Genomic DNA, 13,984 nt, shown 5'->3' with positions numbered 1-13,984 from the left:
CAGTGAGGGATTATTGTGGTTGAACCAACAAATGATATCTGATCACTATATTGTTGCATTATGATTTTTCCACCTCAAAGATAGTGTAGTTGTAGAGGATTTTCCTTCAACTAAAAGTATTAACATATAATTTCATAAATATGAAAAAATAAACATCAAAATTATGATAGATTGTCTGCTGTGCTGTTTTCAAATCTGACATAATTTATGGCGAGATATCTCAGGCAGAAACCCACGGTAAAGAGGTTTATATTCCTGTGAAGTAATAACCATTAAATCAGAGGAAAACGTTCAGCCTTAATCTGGCTGCTGTTGACTTGTTTACAACCCGTATGATTGTCTGAAGGGTCCATCTGACCTCAGTGTAGCACTGTTGCCTTGTTCCCAGATATTAGCAAAGACTTTACAGTATCATCATAACCAATAGAAATAATAAAAATAAGACCCAAGTAGTAATAAACCATTCCTTTAAGACTACTTTTAAATTATTAAAAAAAAAAAAAAAGTTAAAGAAATAAAAATAAGCTAATAGGGTGATGCATCAGTGTCATTTAAATGATTACTTCACATTTACAATGCCAACAATATTAATAACAAATAGGATTTCAAGACTTCATACACAAAATTACTTGAAAGATAGATGTGTGTTGTTCTTTAGTTTGGGGTGTATTTGTCTTTTACACAAAAGTAAGCGCAGAGATTTTTTCACTTAAAACATGCTTATAGCACGTGTGTTTTGAGGTATACCTTTTGTTTTGAATAACCAAAAACACGCACCAAAAGCATTTTGAATGTCAAACTGCTTTGACACCCCTGCTCCAACCTTGTTCCAATTTTCAGGCATCAAATATGTACTCAGTAACCAAAGCTGTTTTCTGCAGTCACAGTGCCTGTTTGCAGAGAGCTAAAAGGAATAAAAATTTAAGGGTTTTTTTCCGCCATATGACAATATTTTATGAAAGAAATAAATTGTTAATAATGATAAACACTTAAATATTGATCAATTTTACCAAGACAGTGTTTTGATCAAGGTGGATCTTTGTTAAATCAGTACAATCAAGTGTATTCGTCAGGCACAGAGGTGTTACATTGTCACAATATAGGTTTACATTGAGTAGAAACTGAGTATACGCAATACCCTGCAAATGAACACTGACCTCAGTCTGTCAGTGAGGCAGAGAGGCGGACGTGCAGCGAGAGCGCACAACAGTAACATTACTGAATTAGAAACAGTTTATATACAGTTAATATACAGTTTGTTTGCCTAATAGCAACCTTTTACGAAAACACTGCTGGTTCTGTGGTGTTGGCATTTCAAATCTGATGCCTGCAGTGTGCCATCAACCTTACAGAAGCATCGACTGGCGTGCGTCAAATGAGGCACGTTATTAATCACTCTCTGTCCTTTGCCCCTTTACTTTTTTAAAAACTTTGGCTTAAGTTCTGAATAACCAGCAGGAAAAAATTCCCATCCGTTTCCGTTTGATGCTCCGTCTTAAACTACCATCCACGCTTTCCTGCTCCAAAGTGCAAACTGCCGTACTGACACCCTGCCAGCCTATATATAGACTGACAGCCCAATGATGTCACTGAGGGAGCTTGTCCAGCGGGCTGGTGGGGGTGGCGGGGTGGAGAGGGTGTGTGTGTGTAGCTGTAGTGGTGGTGGGGTGTGGGGAGTGATTAATGAGGACTGGAATGTAGAACGTAAACAAACTCGACCTCGCCGTCACCTTTCATTCACAAAACTGGCTTGGCTGACTGACTTTTTTTTCCTCCCCCCCTTAACCACTACCACCCCTCTGGATTATGTCACCCACTGACACACACACATACACACACACACACACACACACAGCCTCTCGTGTGCGCACACATCAAACGTCAGCCACATGCCTCTTGCGCACACACACACTTTTTTTCCTCCTCATCGCCTCCTCTGTCATTCTTTTCTCCCTCTAAATGTGAAGCAGAGGGCACTTGAGTTCACGCTCTCCTCCACCTCCCCTCCATCTTTGTAACCCCACTGCTTGGTATTATGTATCTGTCTGTCTGCCCGCCTGCTCTTGAGGAATGGTAAACCTCTTAACCCCGGCTAACCCCACCATTGTTTGCACTTCTCCACGTGTGAGTGCGCGTGTGCGTCCGTGTTCATCTGAAGCAGGCATATCCCAGGAAGTGAAGAATCCCTAATGCTCACTGCCCCTTCCTTGCCCTCTCCCCTACCTCTGCTCATCATCATGGGATAACCATCTCTCCCTGTCTCTCTCTCTCTTTCTCTTTCTCTCCGTCTCCTATGATGTAGAGGCAGGAGGTATCATTGAATAATTCAGAATTTGCATGAATTTTTAAAGCTTAAGTCTTTCTTTTCTTTTTTTTTCTGTGGAAACGTGCGGAGCAGGGAAAGGCCACTGAGGCTGTTCCAGAGAAAGTCTTCTTGCGCTAAATGCTCATTAGGATACTTTCATATTCTCTCTTCCTCTGTCTTTGTCTCCTTTTAGCCGAAACAGTCCACGTTTTCCATTAAACCTGCTTCTGGGAATTTGTATCCCTTGGTTTTATCTGGTTGGGGTTCTTTGTGTGTTGGGCTCTTGTTGCTCTGCACTCCTATAATTTTCTAGTCATCTGAACTGAGAAAAATTCACAGAAATACGGTGTCATAACAAGAGAGCACACTAACCTAGATTTAACTCCAGTTGAAGCCTCTGTGTGAGGGAATGTATTTTTACTGGGAGGTCTTTCTCAGGCTCCTCACTCATGTTTAGGGGATGTTTGCGGACGTATTAGCTTACCCAAAACTCTAATGGCAGGTATGTACACTATAAAACTATGTTTTCTTCAAATGCCTTCTGCCTTCATAACCTTTTATTCCTTTCTGATACTGACTGATAACTAAACTAGCCTATCTGTTGATACCAAGTGCCTATCCAATGCCACTGCATTAAAAAAAGAGCTGCATACTACTGACCCTGACGGGATGTGAAAGGATTGTTAAAGTTGTATGATGTGGCTTTATAAGATTGCTGGTGCAAAAACTGGACACACTAGTGCCAAGCCTGGAAGCTAAAGCCTTCGCAAACGGTGCATGTTGCCTTTTTACTGGTGGGACTTTTCAGTGCTCCACAGCGCAACTTGGTGTGTAGGCTACTGTTTTAGAGCGACAAAGAAGAACTGTCATTTTATCGGTGTGTGAAACTACGTTAAAAGTTTGGTGATTAATGACGCAGTATTGTATCTGTGCATGACTCGCCAATACCGATCCGGCATTTTGGGCAGCATTAGAGGTATTTCCGATGCTGGCATTGGTATCGTAACAACTCTATCCCAAATAAACAGCTGTGGTGCGACCGCCCAAGTGGGTAATTCTCTGTTACCCCATTTCCACCAAATAATCTCTGGTTCTTGAACTGGTTCTGTTCATGATTCCTGGAAACTTGGTGCTATCTAGTGAACCAGCCCGCGTTTCCACCGTTTATGAGCAGAACCATTGTATTCAAGTGTGTGTCGTCTACGGAGGGCATTGCACGATGCACAATGGTGGTAATCAATAGAATCAAGACCACAGATTACATCGGTTACCTGCAAACTTTTGTTCTGTTAGTACAGATATTTGTTTTTACCCAACAAACAAGCATGGACCAACTATTAATGAGACCACTGCACGCTCTATGATCATTTTTGCTCCTCTCTTTCCAACCTGCAGAATATGACACGCCCACTGATGTCGTCACGATTCACATTTATGGTCAAGAAAAACCTGCTATCTTTAGGCCCCACCTAAGAATCAACTTTTTGGGTTCTGAAGCATTTTTTTTATGTCAAAACGCTCTAAATAGTTCAAAATAAGGTTCAGGAATCGGAAAAGGGGTATCTGAAGAATCCTTCTCTTCCCTTCGTCGTCTCCTCCTGCCTCGTTCCCTTCTCCTCCCTTTCGGCTGGCCCTTTTAAGCAGTCCCTCTGTACTCATCTTCTCTGCCCTCGTACAGGCTGTTTGCTCGAGCTCAGCTCTCATGTAGGGTAACACTGTTAGTGCTTTGGCCCTAAGTCCAAAGTTATCTCTCTAATACAGCAGTTTGCTGCAGCGAAAAGCCCCACTATGGCCGCACTAACTCAAACCACCTTCAAGATCATATCTGAGGACGCGGGGGGAGCCCTGCGGTCGGAATGTGTTACAGTTTTTCACTGTGAATTTTGTAAGTCGTCTAGCTGGAATGATAATAAAAAGGATACTTGTGTCTTCCAGCTAATTCGGGCGGCTCCCTCCAAGGCCCACAGACGCCCCAGTCCTCTGGCAGCAGCTCTACGGCCGAGGCAGCAGGAGATCTGAAACCCCCCACACCTGCCACCACCCCTCTGGGACAGGTCACACCATTGCCCCCCAACAGGTAACACACAGACATAGTGCAACACTAACACTACTGCTGCAGTACTGCTACAAGTGATGCAGCTGCCTTTAATACAGCTTATATAAATACTGTTACTGCCTCCACCACTCCTGCCACTGCAGTATTAGTCCTTTATTTTATATCATCACTTTAATTGATTTTGTAAAACAACTTGCAGTGCAACTGTCAGTCAGCACAAATTGCTCCTTGTATCTGAACAAGGATCATCTGTTGAAGCAGAATATAACAAAAAGGCAAAGATCTGTATGTGCACTGTTATGTTCAGACACACTCCCATCATCCATAGCGACATTTTTTAAGCGATCGAGCTGAAATCGAGAGCGAAATCCATATTATGTGTTGCTGCTCTTTATGTTTTCCGCTTTTACTTTTTTGTATAATGTCCTTCATCTCTGCCGATTCCTTGTTGTATGATTATAAAGGATGGGAGCCTTTTTGAGGCAGATCTTATTTGCAGCCTGAGTGTAGACGCAGTTCTTTTCTTTCTTTGTTTGTGATATTATGTGTGCAAAGTTATATTCCTGTTGAACAAGTGCTTTTTTTGTTACCATTGCAGTTGTATATTTGGTGTCTTTATGCCCTTAAGTAATTTTGAAAGCACTACTGACGACCAACTCTTACTACAGTTACTACTGTAGGAGCACATCTGCTACCACCTTTGCTTTCACTACTAGTAAGACTATCATGCCTTATAGGGCATATCTGAAGTATGTCACAAAAAAATGAAACATCCGTCATTTAAACAAATAAAAATGACAACATGATTATGTTTTTCAGAAATAAAATCACAGACCTCCTTCATAGCACACATCGTATCCATATTTTCAGTGTCTCCGCCTCTCTCACAAAGCTTCCACCTTCTCCCCTCTCTCTCCTCCCTGTCTCTTCATCCCTCTTTGCCTTGTTCAGGAGCAGTGTGAGCGTGCAGGACCCCTTCTCAGAGGTGAGCGACCCGGCCTTCCAGAAGCGTGCTACCTCCCTCCCCCCCTCGGCTCCTTACCAGCAGGGCCTCAGCATGCCTGACATGATGATGAGGATGCAGTACGACGCCAAGGACCCCTTCGCCGGGATGAGGAAGAGTGAGTGAGGCACATGCTGTGACACCCTTTCACCCAAACACCGAGCCCTAGGCTGTAGACTATATAATAAAGATGGACGACACAACAGCTCTCGAGAAGTGAAGCCAAAAAATCTAGATCACCCCCTGGTGGCTGGCTGCAGTATAGGCCATAAACTAGCGGGAGGGACGAACCAAAAACTCAAAGTACGTGTCAAATAAATTTTTCCCAAAGATGTTTTTTTTTATTTTAGGTAGTTCTGATTTATGTTCAGGTTCTTGTTTTTCTGATAATTTTGGTATTAATCAATTATGTGATGCAAAAAAAGGATGTGTGACATCGTGATTGACAGCTGTGTGTCCCAATCGGTGTGCTCATGATCGATGGTGCTGCCCGCATCTGGGTCGGACAGGTGTACGGGCAGGAAGTGGTTACAGCAGAGATCGCTACTGCAAACACTCTGGCTCCAAATGACGTGACCTACACAGGATGGCAGTGCCTGTAACCAGGATATTTTGGCTTCATTTTGTACGGTGCGACAAAGAGACATGTTGTCCATCTTCCCCAATTTCACAGAAAATTTTGGGACATATGTGAATAAACTGTTTTTCTGCTAGAAAACCATTTGAATCTTTTTTTATGTGATAAAATCTTTAAATGAAGATATTTAAATTTAAAACTTCATCTTAAAACTTCTATAAACTTACATGGCACTTTGTCAAAATGACTCATGTATCCCAAGGCCATTGTTCTTTCGTCTTTCTCGCTGGTCTAATTCATTGTCTTGTCAGGACAGATGTGTGTGTGTGTTTTACGATTAGAACTATGAAAGGAGATGAGAACTGTTTGTTACGCCACACATCCCTTTATCGAGTAAACGCACCAGCTCGTCTGATGTTCTTGTAGCTTAGCCTTCGTCTCATCCTAACTTTGTTCGTCCTTTTCATCCTCCTCGTTCTCAACCTTTCATCCTGTCCGTCCTGCTGAGAAGCACCTGTTTTGACCAACTCATGCGGTTTAGTTTTCAGAACAAACAGTAGTTTTAGAAAGGATGGCGGCTCCTCTGAAGGCTGGAGAGAATGGAGTCTGAATGAATAATATGGTGGATGTTAGCTGCATAACAACAGTTGCAGCCTCAGAACAATAGGTTTAATCATGGAGAGTGGTGAATATTCATAGAGGAATGCTGCCACCTGGTGGTCAGCAGAAAATGAGGTTTGTGCATATGAAAGCAGATTTAAGCCTCTGCTGCATGTTTGCAGGGCGATTATAGTTGCTTGTTTAACATAATTTTCTTTTCCATTTTGTTTAAGTTGCCTCAACTCAGTCACTATTATATAAGATAATATGACATGCATTTACCTCATTTGTTTCCTCCTCAATAGTGGCAGGAGCTGACCCCTACATGCCAAGCCAGATGCCCGGTGGGGGCATGCAGGACATGTATGGTCGACCCCCGTCAGCCTTGAGCATGAGCCAGCGGTCGCAGTACCCATACGGGCCAGGCTATGACAGGAGGTAGGTACACAAGTTGCCAGCACAGAGTGGTGAACCTGTAGCATCTCATTATTTCTTTGGAATTTCCTTAACATGAGCCTTAACGCTTACTGTAGTATTGATTGTATGTAGCTGCCTGTTATGGGCAGCGCAGATCATATTCTCCGGCAGTGTATTCGATAGTTCAATACATATGTTTGCTATTGAATTTATGCCAATGATGTGTTGTCAGAAGCATGACGACATTCTTATTGTTTCATCCTCAGACCGGACCATGTCATGGGGATGGAGGGGAACATGGGTCCCCCTGGGAGCCAGAACAACATGGGACCTTCTAACAGTGAGGGCAGCATGTACTCTCCCAGTAGATACCCTTCACAGCAGAGGTCAGCACCTGTGTGTGTAGTAGAGTGTCACGGATTACACTTCTGCAAAGTCAAAGCAATAGCAAAATTTCACATAAATTTGCAAATCATTTTACCAGCGAGTGACGTATTCCTCCTCCTCCTCCTCCCCCCTCTGCTCTGTTTCAGACACGATGGCTACAGTCAGCAGTATCCCAGCATGCCATATGGGATGCATCCATCTGGGATGTACCCACAGCAACAGGTGAGAGTGAGAGAGAGCTCATTTGTAAGATGTAAACAGTGGTTGTACACCGTTCACTGTGACTTCATGTCTTAAAGGAACACAGTATAGGACAGCTTAGCAAAACATTATTAAGTTAAACCAAATTTAAGCAGGAAATGTCTGAAGATTGTGACAGTTGAATCTGCAGATAAGCAACTGTATGAATAAATTAGCACGTAAAATACTGAGAAATGCATTCCAGTAAACATTTCAGCCCAATTTAGTGAAAGGGAGCAACACTTTCTTTTTGTTTTATCACATTGTTTTATCACCCCTGTTTGGCATTATATGATGACAGAAATACTTAACATGTACATTATTTCCATGACGTAATCTTGAATTTGCTTAGTTTATAGGGAAACGTTGGTATTTTTCAACCTGGACCCTTTTTTCCATGTTTTGGTGTCTAAGGGACTAATGAAGACAGTATGTTTTTTTAACTGGTACAGTATTGAGAAACCAGTGGTGTAACAGGCTGCAATGTTATCCCAACAGGCAATTGTGCACCGTAAATTTACCTCTATTAAAATTGCTTGTTTTTGCCACTGACAGGCTCAGATTGTTAGTCTAACAATATTACGGAAAGACCCAACAGAGAAATGAAACGTTTTTCCTTTTGCTTATCTGGTCTGTTTGTTATCGTGTCGCTCACGGAGAAGTCTCGTTCTGAAGTGTCGCAGACGTTTCCACATTGTCAAAATCAGCTAAAAACCCAGCACAAAGGTACACTTTCTGTACTCCAACACAACAAACTCTTCCCAGCATTCCTCTCTCTGACTCTTAACAACATTGTTTTTCCTGCAACAAGTCACCTCTTGCAAGATTTCAGAACAAAACTTCTCCTTAAGGAAGATTCGGCCACAAAAACATACAGGCCAGTGAAAGGTATAGAAAAATGTTCTATTTCTCTGTAGAGTCCTCTCCATAATGTTGTCAGACACTCAAAATAACAATCTGAGCCTGTCAATGGCAAAAACAAGCCTTTTAATGGACATAAATTGACGGCGCACAATTGCCCTTAGGGATTACATTGCAGCTTGTTTTGCAGCTGCTGACCTCAGCGGTCTCTTTCAATACTGGACCAATTTCAAAACTAGTTGTTTCCATCAGTCAGTTAGACACAAAAATTGGGTCCAGGTTAAAAAATACGAAAGTTTCCCTTTAAGCAGTCAGCATGTTCTTTTAAACAGGTTTAATCAGTGGTCCACTTTTGCAACATCAGGACTCTTCTTTAATTGTAGTGTATGTTATTACTCTTTCTTAGTCTCTTGGTAAAAATGATAGTATTTCTTAAACTGATTGTATCTAATGCCATATTAGAAGCATTATGAACTTAGTTAAAACCAAACCATAATCATAACCATAAATAATTTGTTATACCTTTGAACTTTCTTAGACAACAGAAATAACATATGAATTTTGAAAATGGGTGTAGTTCCCCTTTAACAGTATTAATAGTATATAAAACACTACTGAAGTAGTGGAATGATGGGAATGAATTCTCCATGGCTGTGTTTTTACTATCTACATTCTTACTTCAGCAGGGCTACAAACGCCCCATGGACGGCATGTATGGCCCCCCACCCAAGAGACACGAGAGCGACATGTATGCCATGCAGTACGCCAACCAGCAGCCAGACATGTACAACCACTACGGTGGCGGGTACTCAGGCCCCGAACACAGACCCATCCAGGGACAGTTCCCCTACCCCTACCCCCGCGATCGCATGGCCCCCTCAGGTCAGAGCCAGCACAGTATGATGGGCGGGGGGCCCACTCCTAACCACGCCACCGATGGCCCCAACATGTGGCCATCCAGGACAGACCTTGGCTATCCCTACCCCAACAGACAGGGGCCGCCATCACAAATGCCACCTTACGGCTCCATCGGTAGAGACGACATGGACGGGCGGCCTGGGCAGGAACAGTGGCACCGTCAGTCTCCCTACATGTCATCATCAGGTGGAATGGCTCCGCTGTCCTCACGCCAGCCATCTTCTTATTCCAACTCTCCATCCATGGCCAACCATCTGCCAAGAGCACCCAGCCCAGGGGCCTTCCAGCGCTCCATGGACTCTAGGATGTCACCCAGCAAAGCACCGTTTATGTCACCCATGAAGATGCCCAAGCCTGGGATGGCCATGATGGGCTCACAGGGAGGTGGACCACTTGGTCACTTTCCTCCCAACCTGAGGCGGGACCTCAACTACCCTCCAGGATCAGTGGAGGCCACCATGCCAATTCTCAAGCCCCGACGCAAGCTCACCTCCAAGGACACTGGTAAGATGGAGTCCCGTTATTACTATTTTTTCAGGCTGTGAGGTTGATTGGTTGGTAAGGCTCTTTGAAAGATGCTGATTGATTAATACTAGTTGTGCATTTAGCTTAAAAAGTTGTGGACTCGCAGTATTTTCATGCTCTAAAAAAAGCCACATTTTATCACATAGCTAAACCTGATTTTCAGGTACAGCTAGCACAACATGAGGTAAATTCTATGAAAGGAATTACAATGATCGACTCTGTTCAGTGTCCCCTTTTATCATTTGGACTATGTCTGATCACCATGGGGGTTTTTTTCATCCCGGTTCCAAAAATCCCACTGTTTTAACCCCAGGAACGCCTGAGGCCTGGCGCGTGATGATGTCTCTGAAGTCTGGCCTGCTGGCAGAGAGCACATGGGCTCTAGACACCATCAACATCCTGCTGTACGACGACAGCACTGTGGGCTCCTTTAACCTCTCGCAGGTAAAACCAATTTCATGACTACACCTCGCTGCTGACTGACAGAACAGATTCATTGATCCCGCCGGAGCACGCTGTGACAGTGTGACACAGTGTGTCTCTTTAAACCTGATCTTCGAGAGCAACATTGTCTATTGTAGTGAAGAGCTGTAAAATTCAGTGAGGGGAAATATATTCAGAAGACCATTATGTCACTGTGACTTGTTAGTGTAGGCCAAATGATTTTCATTCTCCTTAAATTGTTGACATCATTTTTTTCTTTGTCTGATCAGTTGCCTGGATTCTTCGAGCTGATTGTGGAGTACTTCCGCCGTTACCTGATCGAGATCTTCGGCATCCTGGAAGAGTTTGAGGTAGGGACGGTGGCTCAGAAAAGCCTTCTGGAGCCTGCTGCTAACCAGAAAGAAGAAGTCGTTCCCGAGCAGGAAACAGACTCTTCTGCCCAGCCTGAACCTGAGTCAGCTCCGGCAGCAGAGACGCAGGAGGAGCAAGCAGGAGGCGTCACGGAGGAACCTCTGCCGGTCGCTGCGGAGCCAGAGTTAGCTGAGGTGAACGGTGAGAAGGAGGAGTCTGAAGTGAGCATCAAGAAGGAGGAGAAGAATGAAGAGGACAAAGACAAAGAGGTAAAAGAAGAAGGAGAAGAAGAAAAAGAGAGTGATAAAGGAATGGAGAGTAAAAAGGAGTGTGTTGACCCTCCTGTTGCAGAACTCGAGCCTAAACCTAAACAAGCCAGTAAATATGATAAGCTCCCCATCAAGATTGTCCACAAAGACGACCTGATGGAAGACATGACAGAGCACTTAGGTTACGTCACTGAGTTCGCCAGTGGGTTGCTACACTGGCAGGCTGGTGGAGGTGATTCCACCGCACATATTCAAACACAATTTGAACCCCGCAGTGAACCCCCTGCCAGCGCAGACAGAAAGACAAGAAAAGAAAACAACAAGGAAAACAAGGTGGATGATGGGAAGAAACAACCACTGAAACATATCACTGCTACTATCGATGATGTTCTGTGTGCTCGGGTTGATGCCCTTTCTTACGCCCACCCTGCACGCTCCTTGCCATCCTACCCCTTTAGAGTGCATCAGGACGGGGAGCAGGACTACATCACCTTGCTGGAGGACGAGCCTCGTTGTCTGGACGAGGCTCCACTCTCCACAACCTCTTCCTGGCAGGACTCACTGGCCAAGCGGTGCCTGTGCATCTCCAACATCGTCCGCAGCCTGTCCTTTATCCCGGGGAACGACTTGGACATGTCACGCCACCCTGCTCTGGTTCTCCTTCTGGGCAGGCTGCTCCTGCTGCACCACCAGCACCCGGAGAGGAACAGGTCGCCCCCTAGCTACCAGAGAGACGAGCAGCAGGAGCAGGGGCTGTCGAGTAGCAAAGAGGAGTGGTGGTGGGAGTGTCTGAGCCTGCTCAGGGAGAACGCCATGGTCACTCTGGCCAACATCTCGGGTCAGCTGGATCTCTCCAACTATCCAGACACCATCTGCCTCCCCATCTTGGACGGCCTTCTCCACTGGATGGTGTGCCCTTCAGCTGAAGCCCAGGACCCCTTCCCATCAGCAGCACCCCACTCCCTGCTCACTCCCCAGAGGCTGGTGCTGGAGTGCCTCTGCAAGCTGAGCATCCAGGGCGGCAACGTCGACCTCCTCCTTGCGACGCCGCCTTTCAGCCGCCAGGAAAAACTCTTCACAGTCTTGGTGCGCTATGTCGGTCAGAGGAAGGCACAGGTGTACAGAGAGATGGCGGTGGCTGTTCTCTCCCACCTGGCACAAGGAGACCCCACAGCGGCACGTGCCATAGCCATGCAGAAGAGCAGTGTGGGTAATCTGGTAGGCTTCTTGGAGGATGGTGTTAGCATGGCGCAGTACCAGCAGAACCCTCACAGCTTGCTGCACATGGGGCATCCTCCAATGGACCCGCCGAGCATAAACATGATGTGCAGAGCAGCGAAAGGCCTGCTGGCTATGGCTAAAGTGGAGGAGAACAAGACAGAGTTTGTGCTGTACGAAAGCAGATTATTAGACATCTCCATTTCCTCTGTGCTCAACGCGGGGGTTGTGGCTATTATTTGCCAAGTTCTCTTTCACTTAGGGAAATTATGACAAGAGGAGAGGCGGGACTCACACGGCCGACGCTGAGGCGGACAAGACACTTCTGTGGTTTTCTATTTTTATTTATCAAAATGACAGAAAATGTTTGTTTTTTTTAGAGAAATATCCACATAAACAAAATATCTCTATATATGTACAGCTTCTGGGCCCTGTTAAAAAAAAGTGGGTTTGGGATTTGAAAGCTCATTTTAATACAAATATTTAATACCTGCTGGTGTTGGATTGCTACTTTTGTTTGGCATTTTGTTTCCATTTGTTTACTTTTTCAGCCAAAGCTGCCACCAGACGTTGGTGCTGAATTACGTGGTTCCTTTTGAGTCGATGAGTCGTGGAGATGTTTTTCAGTTTTATAAATGCTAATATACTCATCAACATTTTGTTAATGGAGAGTATTTATTTAAAATGTGACACTGTACAGTAGTTTGAACTTTTTTGCCAACAGTTGTGGGGGGAAAAAAAAACACTGACTTTTCAAATTGAAATGTATATGTTTCCATCGCTGGAAGATAAATTGTGCAATAGGACTCAAGAGCAAGTTGTCCCTTTTTTGAGAACAAGAAGAGGGTGTAGATCTTTAAAGACACCTGCAGTGTGTGCTTTAGGCCATGAGGAGGCAGCATTGCACCAGCCAATCAACATGAGAGAAGAGCATCTGTTAAAAGAAGTGTCTAATTTATCAATCATAGCCTCAACGACTTTCGCAGATGAACTTTGTGTTTCCTAAGCACTTGTGTTATGTCTGTATTTTTTCATCACTGTGTATATAAACCGTTGTACAATGGACGCACATGATTCTTTCAGTCTCAATCAAGCATAGCAAGAGGCTTTCCGACTATTATAACAAATGCTTTTATTGTTGGTAAAATTTGTTATTGTTATTATACATATTTTGTTAATGGGGTCAAATATTTGAACATGGCAGATGTAACTGGTGTTTCAATGTAAAAATTCCTGTATGCATTGTATTATAGCTGAGAAAACAATCGCTTTGGTAATCAAACGTGGAAGTGCCAGGGTGAGAGGATATCTAGGCGAGGTTACATGAGAAAACTGAACACATTTCTGTTCGTTACTGTCCTCCATTCATGTCAATGGGCATATTTTTGAATCTAGATAATGCTCCAAAAGAAACATGTGAAAAGAACCTTCAAAATGTCCTGAAAGCTCATTGTAAAATTTGCCTTTTTTCGTATGACTCCATGTCTCTCTTTTATTCAGTATACACATTTATACTCTGTGCTGCACATGTCACAAATAAATGTACGATGAACATCGTTAAGCACCGGAGACGTTGCATTATGTCCAGACAATCTTAGGCCAATAAAACAAACATCAACTGCTTACATGGACTGCCTTTCATTGATTTCATTCAAAATAAATTCATCACAGTCACAACTGACTCCTCCAGGCTTACAGTCCAAAGGACTCGTGATAAGAGGACCTGATAGTTTTCTGTCTGATAGCAGCATTAGCTTGAATTCAGCTTAAAGGAACAGTGTGTAAGATTTAGGGCGATTTTGTGGCATCTAGT

General features: G+C 44.0%; 1 protein-coding gene across 6 annotated transcripts in view; it reads left to right on the top strand.

Annotated features, from left to right (window-relative positions):
• LOC126401041 (AT-rich interactive domain-containing protein 1B-like) overlaps nucleotides 1-13,730 on the top strand; it is a 192,237-nt gene extending 178,507 nt beyond the window's left edge. For 5 of the 6 annotated variants that reach the window (XM_050062087.1, XM_050062089.1, XM_050062088.1 and 2 more), the window contains 8 exons: nucleotides 4,241-4,382; nucleotides 5,313-5,482; nucleotides 6,847-6,979; nucleotides 7,225-7,344; nucleotides 7,492-7,567; nucleotides 9,130-9,868; nucleotides 10,203-10,333; nucleotides 10,603-13,730. In XM_050062087.1, coding sequence (XP_049918044.1) covers nucleotides 4,241-4,382; nucleotides 5,313-5,482; nucleotides 6,847-6,979; nucleotides 7,225-7,344; nucleotides 7,492-7,567; nucleotides 9,130-9,868; nucleotides 10,203-10,333; nucleotides 10,603-12,444 — 3,353 coding nt within the window. In that variant the 3' untranslated portion in view covers nucleotides 12,445-13,730. The remainder of the gene's footprint in view (nucleotides 1-4,240; nucleotides 4,383-5,312; nucleotides 5,483-6,846; nucleotides 6,980-7,224; nucleotides 7,345-7,491; nucleotides 7,568-9,129; nucleotides 9,869-10,202; nucleotides 10,334-10,602) is intronic. The other variant, XM_050062086.1, reaches the window with a different exon arrangement.
• Nucleotides 13,731-13,984: the final 254 nt, after the last annotated feature.

Source organism: Epinephelus moara, chromosome 14 (genome assembly GCF_006386435.1).
Source record: "Epinephelus moara isolate mb chromosome 14, YSFRI_EMoa_1.0, whole genome shotgun sequence".
Lineage (NCBI taxonomy): Eukaryota > Metazoa > Chordata > Actinopteri > Perciformes > Serranidae > Epinephelus > Epinephelus moara.
This window is presented reverse-complemented; position numbering and strand designations above follow the sequence as displayed.